We start from the raw sequence: 11,877 nt of genomic DNA on the forward strand, positions 1-11,877 counted from the left end.
CTATTCATAAAACCTAGTGACACCCCTGGGTTGTGCATATACCGGATGACACTACAAAACCAGTTTATTTCTTCACTTTCTGTTTTATTGTTATATTTAGCTATTAAAAACATGGAACAAAAAATGAAGGCGGAGTAATTACAAGTCAAGGTACCAGCGTATACTGTAAAAACACATACAAATTGTCGCTTACAAATATGCAAAGGATGAACCGCGATGTAGCAGGGTAAAGTGTCGTCGAAGAACCGGCTGACTGAAATCACGTTCCGTTCCCACAATGCAACGCGCAGCTGTCATGGCTGCCTGCTGACGGCTCACGCTCCACATGGGTAGAAATGAGCATAGTTCTGTCAAATAATTTCGACAGATGTACTACATTGTTTAGAGTTGTATTACGATCGTGGCTGAAAGCGAGAAGAAATTGCGAGACCAGACCAGAAAGTTGTGGCGGTCAAAATGTTGCTCGACGTGGAGATCGCCATCCTTCGAGGCTTTCTAACACCCAGCGAGGAGACTGCATGGAAACAGGACATCGACACTATCGCAGGTCAGATACGGCCGAACGCTTTGGGACCATTGCGGCACGAAAACATGAACCCTGTTGTGATTTATTGGTGTCGCGAAATGGAAACGTTGGCATACTTCTACGCGGTTTATTCCACGCAGTGTGTGTGTGTGCGCGCGCGCGTGTTTCACACTGCAACGCTGATGAAAACGAAGTAAAAATGTCTTTCTCCCACTTTGCTAGTTTATGTGAAAGGGTTGTGTTTGCGAAGATGTGCGCGTGGGTCTTTCGTGTGACTGCGGTCAAGCCAGCCTCCACTCGAAAAGTAGCAGTCAAGCCAGCCGCCCCTAATTTAGTTCATACTCGGCATTACGGTAATAGGTCGCCAACTCGCGGCGAAGCCACCTTCAAAATAAAAGCTTCCCAATAATACGGATGTCAGTGTTCTTCGGTTAAGGAATGCAGCCAGCAGAGTTAATTAGAATATTGAGATACATTACATACATACATACATTAAAATAATTACTTTATTTGATATCTTGGGAAAAATAAATGGCAATGGACTGCACTTATATAGCGCTTTATCTCCATCATCACAGTGGCCAAAGCGCTTTACAAAGACTCATATTCACACACACAATCATAAACCAATGGGCGACTGCTGCCATGCGAGGGGCTGCCATGCCCACTGGGAGCAAATTAGGGTTCAGTGTCTTGCCCAAGGACACTCAGACATGCGGACAGTCGTAGCAGGGATTCGAACCTGTTCTACCTACTGAGCCAAAGCCACCCCAACATAATCCCATTGGTATCGCAAGACAAGTCCAGATCTGTGTGACAGACCACCAAGGACTCCGCGAAAAGAGGTTTGATGAACATCTGATATTGTATTTCAAAATAAAATTCTCTGAAAACTGCATATGTTGCTTTCATTATCCCTGACTGAAAAAATCTGTGAAATCTTTTTAATGAGATATCGCAACACCAGACCATTTCTGGGGGACACTACACCACCCCAGGTCTGCAACAAAAGAGGTCCCATCAAAATCTGATGTGGCATTTCAAAATAAAAGACTCTTGAATTTGGTGTATTTCACTGCCATGATCACGGATTTCCAAAATTCATAAAAAAAAATGTCCTAGTTATCACAACACCAGACCAGTTCTGTGGGACACTACACCACCCCAGGTCTGCAACAAAAGAGGTCCCATCAAAATCTGATGTGGCATTTCAAAATAAAAGTCCACTGAAATTGGTATATTTCACTGCCATGATCACGGATTTCAGAAATTCATTAAAAAAAAATTCCTAGTTATCACAACACCAGACCAGTTCTGGGGGACACTACACCACCCCAGATCTGCAACAAAAGAGGTCCCATCAAAATCTGATGTGGCATTTCAAAATAAAAGTCCACTGAAATTGGTATATTTCACTGTCATGATCAAGGATTTCAAAAAATCATAAAAAAATATTTTCTAGTTATCACAATACCAGATCAGTTCTGAGGGACACTACACCACCCCAGGTTTGCAACGAAAGAGGTCCCATCAAAATCTGATGTGGCATTTCAAAATAAAAGTCCACTGAAATTGGTGTATTTCACTGTCATGATCACGGATTTCAAAAATTCATAAATTTTTTTTTCCTAGTTATCACAATACCAGATCAATTCTGGGGACAATACACGACCCCAGGTCTGCAACAAAAGAGGTCCCATCAAAATCTGATTGTGGCATTTCAAAATAAAAGACTCTTGAATTTAGTGTATTTCACTGTCATGATCACGGATTTCAAAAATTCATAAACAAAAATTTCTAGCTTATCACAATACCAGACCAGTTCTGAGGGACACTACACCACCCCAGGTCTGCAACAAAAGAGGTCCCATCAAAATCTGATGTGGCATTTCAAAATAAAAGACACTGAAATTGGTGTATTTCACTGTCATGATCACGGATTTCAGAAAATCATAAACAAAAATTTCCTAGTTATCACAACACCAGATCAGTTCTGAGGGGACACTACACCACCCCAGGTCTGCAACAAAAGAGGTCCCATCAAAATCTGATGTGGCATTTCAAAATAAAAGTCCACTGAAATTGGTGTATTTCACTGCCATGATCACGGATTTCAAAAAATCATAAAAAATATTTTCTAGTTATCACAATACCAGATCAGTTCTGAGGGACACTACACCACCCCAGGTTTGCAACGAAAGAGGTCCCATCAAAATCTGATGTGGCATTTCAAAATAAAAGTCCACTGAAATTGGTGTATTTCACTGTCATGATCACGGATTTCAAAAATTCATAAATTTTTTTTTCCTAGTTATCACAATACCAGATCAATTCTGAGGGACACTGCACGACCCCAGGTCTCCAACAAAAGAGGTCCCATCAAAATCTGATGTGGCATTTCCAAATTAAAAGTCCACTGCATTTGGTATATTTCACTGTCATGATCACGGATTTCAAAAAATCATAAAAAAATATTTTCTACTTATCACAACACCAGATCAGTTCTGAGGGACACTACACCACCCCAGCTCTGCAACAAAAGAGGTCCCATCAAAATCTGATGTGGCATTTCAAAATAAAAGTCCACTGAAATTGGTGTATTTCACTACCATGATCATGGATTTCAAAAATTCTTTAAAAAAAACCTCCTCGTTATCACAACACCAGACCAGTTCTGGGGGACAATACACCACCCCAGGTCTGCAACAAAAGAGGTCCCATCAAAATCTGATGTGGCATTTCAAAATAAAACACTCTTGAAATTGGTGTATTTCACTGCCATGATCACGGATTTCAAAAATTATTTAAAAAAAAACTCATAGTTATCACAACACCAGACCAGTTCTGGGGGACACTACACCACCCCAGGTATCCAACAAAAGTGGTCCCACCCAAATCTGATGTCCATCCATCCATCCATTTTCTACCGCTTATCCGAGGTCGGGTCGCGGGGTCAGTAGCTTTAGCAGGGACGCCCAGACTTCCCTCTCCCCAGCTACTTCATCCAGCTCTTCCGGGGGTATCCCGATGCGTTCCCAGGCCAGCCGAGAGACGTAGTCTCTCCACCGTGTCCTGGGACGTCTCCGGGGTCTCCTTCTGGTGGGACGTTCCCGGAACACCTCACCAGGGAGACGTCCGGGAGGCATCCGAATCAGATGCCCCAGTCACCTCATCTGGCTCCTCTCAATGCGGAGGAGCATCATCTCTACTTTGAGCTCTTCCCGGATTACCGAGCTCTCTAAGGGAGAGCCAGAATACCCTGCGGAGGAAACTCATAGATCGACCGGTAAATCGAGAGCTTCGGCTTTCGGCTTAGCTCCTTCTTTCCCACAACGGACCGATACAAAATGCGCATCACTGCATACGCTGCACCGATCCGCCTGCTGATTTCCAGTTCCATTCTTCCCTCACTCTTGAACAAGACCCCAAGGTACTTGAACTCCTCCCCTTGGGGCAGGATCTCATCCCCGACCTGGAGAGGGCACGCCACCCTTTTCCGACTGAGGACCATGTTCTCATATTTGGAGGTGCTGATTCTCATCCTAACAGCTTCACACTCTGTTGCGAACTGCTCCAGTGAGAGTTGGAGATCACGGCTTGATGAAGCCAACAGAACCACATGCTCTGCAAAAAGCAGAGCTGCAATACTGAGGCCACCAAAACAGACCCCCTCTACGCCTCGGCTCCGCCTAGAAATACTGTCCATGAAAGTTATGAACAGAATCGATGACGAGCAGCCTTAGTGGAGTCCAACCCCCACCGGAAATGAGTCTGACTTACTGCCGCCAATGCGGAACAAACTCTGACTCTGATCGTACAGGGACCGAACTGCCCATATCAGGGGGTTCGGTACCCCATACTCCCGAAGCACCCCCCACAGGACCCCTCGAGGGACACAAAAGTCCAAGTCCACAAAACACATGTAGAATGGTTGGGCGAACTCCCATGCACCCTCGAGGACCCTGCCAAGGGTGTAGAGCTGGTCCACTGTTCCACGGCCAGGACGACAACGTCCCGAGTTGAGGTCAACAGCGACCCATCCCCACTATACACAGCGTTGATGGTGTGCTGCTTCCCCCTCCTGAGACGGCGGATGGTGGAACAGAATTTCCTCGAAGCCGTCCGGAAGTCTTTCTCCATGGCAGCACCGAACTCCTCCCATGTCAGAGTTTTTGCTTCAGTGACCACCAAAGCTTCATTCCGCTTGGCCAGCCGGTAGCCATCAGCTGCCTCAGGAGTCCCACAGGCCAAAAAGACCCGATAGGACTCCTTCTTCAGCTTGACGGCATCCCTCACCGTTGGTGTCCACCAACGAGTTCGGGGATTGCCGTCACGACAGGCAACGAACACCTTACGGCCACAGCTCTGATCGGTCGCCTCAGCAATGTAGGCGTGGAACATGAGCAAAGTTCTGTCGGAGGTGGGAGTTGAAATTCCTTCTGGCAGGGGATTCTGCCAGACGTTCCCAGCAGACCCTCACAATACGTTTGGGCCTGCCACGTCGGACCGGCATCTTCCCCCACCATCGGAGCCAATATCACCACCAGGTGGTGATCAGTTGACAGCTCTGCCCCTCTCTTCACCAGAGAGTCCAAGACATGCAGCCGCAAGTCCGATGACACGACCCCAAGGTCGATCATCGAACTGTGACCTAGGGTGTCCTGGTGCCAAGTGCATGTGTAGGCACCCTTGTACTTGAACATGGTGTTCGTTATGGACAATCCGTGATGAGCACAGAAGTCCAATAACAGAACACCGCTCAGGTTGTGATTGAGGGGGCCATTCCTCCCAATCACGCCCTTCCAGGTCTCAGTGTCATTGCCCACGTGAGCATTGAAGTCCCCCAGCAGAACGAAGGAGTCCCCAGCAGGAGCGCTCTCCAGCACCCCCTCCAAGGACTCCAAAAAGGGTGGGTACTCTGAACTGCTGTTTGGTGCATAGGCACAAACAACACCCGAAGGCGGAGTGAGGCTACCCTCTCGTCCGCAGAGGTGAACCCCAATGTACAGGCGCCCAGCCGGGGGGCAATAAGTATACCCACACCTGCTCGGCACCTCTCACCGTTGGTAACTCCAGAGTGGAAGAGAGTCCAACCCCTCTCGAGATGACTGGTACCAGAGCTCAACCCATGTGTGGAGGCGAGCTCGACTATATCTCGTCAGAACTTCTCGACCTCGCACACCAGCTTGGGCTCGTTCCATGCCAGAGATGGTGACATTCCACGTCTCGAGAGCCAGTTTCTGCAGCCGGGGATGGGACCACCAAGGTCCCTGCCTTCGGCCACTGCCCAGCTCACACTGCACCCGACCCCAATGGCCCCTCCCACAGTTGGTGAGCCCATGGGAAGGGGGACCCCCGTTACCCTTTTGGGCTCTGCCCGGCCAGGCCCCATGGGTGCAGGCCCGGCCACCAGGCGCTCGCCTTCGAGCCCCACCTCCAAGCATGGCTCCAGAGGTGATCCACGTCTGGGCAAGGGAAAACGTCTTCCTGAATATTTTGTCATCATAGGGGTTTCTGAAGCTGTGCTTTGTCTGGTCCCTCACCAAGGACCTGTTTACATAAAGCCCCAGACAAATTAGCTCCTCGGATCATTGGGACACACAAACCCCTCCACCACGATAAGGGGACAGTTCAAGGAGGGGCCAAATCTGATGTGGCATTTCAAAATAATAGTCTCCTGAAATATTCATATTTCACTGTCACTGCCACTGATTTAAAACATCCATCCATCCATTTTCTGAGCTGCTTCTCCTCACTCGGGTCGCGGGCGTGCTGCAGCCTATCCCAGCTATCATCGGGCAGGAGGCGGGGTACACCCTGAACTGGTTGCTAGCCAATCGCAGGGCACATACAAACAAACAACCATCCGCACTCACATTCACACCTACGGGCAATTTAGAGTTGTCAATTAACCGAGCATGCATGTTTTTGGGATGTGGGAGGAAACCGGAGTGCCCGAAGAAAAACCACCCAGGCACGGGTGAGAACATGCAAACTCCACACAGGCGGGGCCGGGGATTGAACCCTGCTCCTCAGAACTGTGAGGCAGACGCTCCAACCAGTCGTACACCGTGCCGCCTGATTTAAAACATTCATTAAAAAAAATCTATGTCAATACAACTTCTTTTAAGAAATAATTAGAAATAATCCTGTTCGTATCGCAACACCTTTTACCCTTCATACATGTAGGAGACAATTACAGGATGCTACTACATTACTGCCATCAGCATTTGATGCAATATATCTGCAATCTGTAAAAAACCCAGATTGTTTAATCATTAAATATGATTTTTTTGGGTATCAACATTAACGCTTTAACCACTGAAGTAATTTCTCATGCCAGTCTGACACTGGAAGGAAGACATGCATGGATCCATCCATTTCAACAGCACTTATCCTGCTGAGTCGCGGGGTCAGCCTACCCCTACTGAGTGTGGGCAAAAGACAGAAAAAACCCTGAGCTGGTCGGCAGTCAGTCGCAGGGCACATACACTGTAGAGACAATCACTGAGTGGGAACCAAACCCACGCTGGCTGCATTGAAGTCAGGCAAATGAACCACGACACCATCAGTAACTGGAAGGAAAACTGTGTATTTTAAATAGTTACAAGAAAGACGGTTTTCTATTTTTTTTTTAAATCCCCTCCTTGAGGCGTTACCTTATTGTAATGGAAGGGTTTGTGTGTCCCAATGATCCTAGGAGCTAAGTTGTCTTGGGCTTTATGCCCCTGGCAGGGTTACCCATGGCAAACAGGTCCTAGGTGAGGGACCAGACAAAGCACGGCTCCAAAAACCCCTATGACGAGTACAATTAATGGATTCAGGTTTCCCTTGCCCGGACGCGGGCCCCCCTCTGGAGCCAGGCCTGGAGGTGGGGCTTGAAGGCGAGCGCCTGCACCCATGGGGCCCGGCCGGGCACAGCCCGAAAGGGTAACGTGGGTCCCCCTTCCCATGGGCTCACCACCAGTGGGAGGGGCCATAGGGGTCGGGTGCAGTGCGAGCTGGGCGGTGGCCGAAGACGGGGACCTTGGCGATCCGATCCCCGGCTACAGAAGCTGGCTCTAGGGACGTGGAATGTCACCTCTCTGTCAGGGAAGGAGCCCGAGCTGGTGTGTGAGGTCGAGAAGTTCCGACGAGATATAGTCGGACTCGCCTCCACGCACAGCTTGGGCTCTGGTACCAGTCCTCTCGAGAGGGGTTGGACTCTCTTCCACTCTGGAGTTGCCCACGGTGAGAGGCGCCGAGCAGGTGTGGGTATACTCGGCGCCTGTACGTTGGGTTTCACCCCGGTAGACGAGAGGGTAGCCTCCCTCCGCCTTCGGGTGGGGGGACGGGTCCTGACTGTTGTTTGTGCCTATGCACCAAACAGCAGTTCAGAGTACCCACCCTTTTTGGAGTCCTTGGAGGGGGTGCTGGAGAGCACTCCCGCTGGGAACTCCATTGTTCTACTGGGGGACTTGAATGCTCACGTGGGCAATGACAGTGAGACCTGGAAGGGCGTGATTGGGAGGAACGGCCCCCCCGATCAGAACCCGAGCGGTGTTCTGTTGTTGGACTTCTGTGCTTGTCACGGATTTTCCATAACGAACACCATCTTCAAGCATAAGGGTGTCCACACGTGCACTTGGCACCAGGACACCCTAGGTCGCAGTTCGATGATCGACTTTGTGGTCGTGTCATCGGACTTGCGGCCGCATGTCTTGGACACTCGGGTGAAGAGAGGGGCGGAGCTGTCAACTGATCATCACCTGGTGGTGAGTTGGCTCCGATGGTGGGGGAAGATGCCAGTCCGACGTGGCAAGCCCAAACGTATTGTGAGGGTCTGCTGGGAACATCTGGCGTAATCCCCTGTCAGAAGGAGTTTCAACTCCCACCTCCGACAGAACTTTGCTCATGTTCCGAGAGAGGCGGGGCACATCGAGTCCGAGTGGACCATGTTCCGCGCCTCCATTGCTGAGGCGGCCGACCGGAACTGTGGCCGTAAGTTGGTTGGTGCCTGTCGTGGCGGCAATCCCCGAACCCGTTGGTGGATACCAACGGTGAGGGATGCAGTCAAGCTGAAGAAGGAGTCCTATCGGGCCTTTTTGGCCTGTGGGACTCCTGAGGCAGCTGATGGGTACCGGCTGGCCAAGTGGAATGCAGCTTTGGTGGTTTATGAAGCAAAAATTCGGGCATGGGAGGAGTTCGGTGAGGCCATGGAGAAAGACTTCCGGACGGCTTCGAGGAAATTCTGGTCCACCATCCGGCGCCTCAAGAGGGGGAAGCAGTGGACCACCAACACTGTGTATAGTGGGGATGGGGCTCTGCTGACCTCGACTCAGGATGTTGTGAGCCGGTGGGGAGAATACTTCGAAGACCTCCTCAATTCGACGAACACGCCTTCCCATGAGGGAGCAGAGTCTGGATTCTCTGAGGCGGGCTCTCCTATCTCTGGGGTCACCGAGGTGGTTAAAACGCTCCTCGGTGGCAAGGCCCTGGGGGTGGATGAGATTCGCCCGGAGTTCCTCAAGGCTCTGGATGTTGTAGGACTGTCCTGGTTGACACGCCTCTGCAACATCGCGTGGACATCGGGGACAGTGCCTCTGGATTGGCAGACTGGGGTGGTGGTCCCCCTTTTTAAGAAAGGGGACCGGAGGGTTTGTTCCAACTACAGGGGGATCACACTCCTCAGCCTCCCTGGTAAGGTCTATTCGGGGGTGCTGGAGAGGAGGGTTCATCGTGAAGTTGAATCTCAGATTCAGGAGGAGCAGTGTTGTTTTCGTCCTGGCCGTGGAACAGTGGACCAGCTCTACACCCTTGGCAGGGTCCTCGAGGGTGCATGGGAGTTCGCCCAACCAGTCTACATGTGTTTTGTGGACTTGGAGAAGGCTTTCGACCGTGTCTCTCGGGGGGTCCGGTGGGGGGTGCTTCGGGAGTATGGGGTACCGAACCCACTGATATGGGCTGTTCGGTCCCTGTACGATCAGAGTCAGAGTTTGGTCCGCATATCCGGCAGTAAGTTGGACTCGTTTCCGGTGAGGGTTGGACTCCGCCAAGGCTGCCCTTTGTCACCGATTCTGTTCAGAACTTTTATGGACAGAATTTCTAGGCGCAGCCGAGGCGTAGAGGGGTTCCGGTTTGGTGGCCTCCGTGTTGCATCTCTGCTTTTTGCAGATGATGTGGTTCTGTTGGCTTCATCAAGCCGTGACCTCCAACTCTCACTGGAGCAGTTCGCAGCCGAGTGTGAAGCGGCTGGGATGATAATCAGCTGGTCCAAATCTGAGACCGTGGTCCTCAGTCGGAAAAGAGTGGCGTACCCTCTTCAGGTCGGGGATGAGATCCTCCCCCAAGTGGAGGAGTTCAAGTATCTTGGGGTCTTGTTAACAAGTGAGGGAAAAATGGAACAGGAAATCAACAGGCGGATCGGTGCAGCGTCTGCAGTGATGCAGACTTTGTATCGATCCGTTGTGGGAAAGAAGGAGCTAAGCCGAAAGGCGAAGCTCTCGCTTTACCGGTCGATCTACGTTCCTACCCTCACCTATGGTCACGAGCTGTGGGTCGTGACCGAAAGAACGAGATCCAGGATACAAGCGGCCGAAATGAGTTTCGTCTGCAGGATGTCCGGGCTCTCCCTTAAAGATCCGAGAGGATCTCAGAGTAGAGCCGCTGCTCCTTCACATCGAGAGGAGCCAGATGACGTGGCTGGGTCATCTGATTCGGATGCCTCCCGGACGCCTCCCTGGTGAGGTGTTCCGAGCACGTCCCAACGGGAGGAGACCACGGGGACGACCCAGGACACGCTGGAGAGACTACATCCTTCGGCTGGCCTGGGAACGCATCGGGATCCCCCCAGGAAGAGCTGGATGAAGTTTCTGGGGAGAGGGAAGTCTGGGCGTCCCTGCTAAAGCTAATGCCCCCGTGACCTGACCTCGGATAAGCGGTAGAAAATGGATGGATGGATGGATGGACATCAGATTTGGGTGGGACCACTTTTGTTGGTTACCTGGGGTGGTGTAGTGTCCCCCAGAACTGGTCTGGTTTTGTGATAACTAAGAGATTTTTTTAAAGAATTTTTGAAATCCGTGATCATGGCAATGAAATACACCAATTTCAGTGGAAATTTATTTTGAAATGCCACATCATATTTTGATGGGACCTCTTTTGTTGCAGACCTGGGGTGGTGTAGTGTCCCCCAGAACTGGTCTGGTGTTGTGATAACTAGGATTTTTTTTAAAATAATTTTTTAAATCCGTGATCATTTCAATGAAATACACCAATTTCAGTGGACTTTTATTTTGAAATGCCACATCAGATTTTGATGGGACCTCTTTTGTTGGAGACCTGGGGGGGGTGTAGTGTCCCCCAGAACCGGTCTGGTGTTGTGATAACTCAGAGATTTTCTTTTATGAATTTTCGAAATCCGTGAACATGACAGTGAAATATACCAATTTCAGTGGACTTTTATTTTGAAATGCCACATCAGATATTGATGGGACCTCTTTTGTTGCAGACCTGGGGTGGTGTAGTGTCCCCCAGAACTGGTCTGGTGTTGTGATAACTAGGAATTTTGTTTTAGGAATTTTTGAAATCCGTGATCATGGCAGTGAAATACACTAAATTCAAGAGTCTTTTATTTTGAAATGCCACATCAGATTTTGATGGGACCTCTTTTGTTGGAGACCTGGGGTCGTGTAGTGTCCCTCAGAATTGATCTGGTGTTGTGATAACTAGAAAATATTTTTTTATGATTTTTTTGAAATCCGTGATCATGACAGTGAAATATACCAATTTCAGTGGACTTTTATTTTGAAATGCCACATCAGATTTTGATGGGACTGCTTTTGTTGCAGACCTGGGGGGGGTGTAGTGTCCCCCAGAACTGGTCTGGTGTTGTGATAGCTAGGAGTTTTTTTTTTAATGAATTTTCGAAATCCGTGATCATGGCAGTGAAATATACCAATTTCAGTGGACTTTTATTTTGAAATGCCACATCAGATTTTGATGGGACCTCTTTTGTTGCAGACCTGGGGTGATGTAGTGTCCCACAGAACTGGTCTGGTGTTGTGATAACTAGGACATTTTTTTTAATGAATTTTGGAAATTCGTGATCATGGCAGTGAAATACACCAAATTCAAGAGTCTTTTATTTTGAAATGCCACATCAGATTTTGATGGGACCTCTTTTGTTGCAGACCTGGGGTGGTGTAGTGTCCCCCAGAACTGGTCTGGTGTTGCGATATCTCATTAAAAAAGATTTCACAGATTTTTTCAGTCAGGGATAATGAAAGCAACATATGCAGTTTTCAGAGATTTTTATTTTGAAATACAATATCAGATGTTCATCAAACCTCTTTTCGCAGAGTCCTTGGTGG

The 11,877-nt window shown here is 49.3% G+C and overlaps 1 protein-coding gene across 1 annotated transcript in view; it reads left to right on the plus strand.

Annotated features, from left to right (window-relative positions):
- The first annotated feature begins 221 nt into the window (after nt 1-221).
- The window catches only part of ttc27 (tetratricopeptide repeat domain 27), a 149,632-nt gene continuing 137,976 nt past the window's right edge, over nt 222-11,877 (plus strand). Inside the window, 1 exon segment of the mRNA XM_061788963.1 lies at nt 222-547. Coding sequence (XP_061644947.1) covers nt 457-547 — 91 coding nt within the window. The 5' untranslated portion in view covers nt 222-456.

The sequence above is a fragment of the Phyllopteryx taeniolatus genome, chromosome 11 (genome assembly GCF_024500385.1).
Source record: "Phyllopteryx taeniolatus isolate TA_2022b chromosome 11, UOR_Ptae_1.2, whole genome shotgun sequence".
NCBI classification, from domain to species: domain Eukaryota; kingdom Metazoa; phylum Chordata; class Actinopteri; order Syngnathiformes; family Syngnathidae; genus Phyllopteryx; species Phyllopteryx taeniolatus.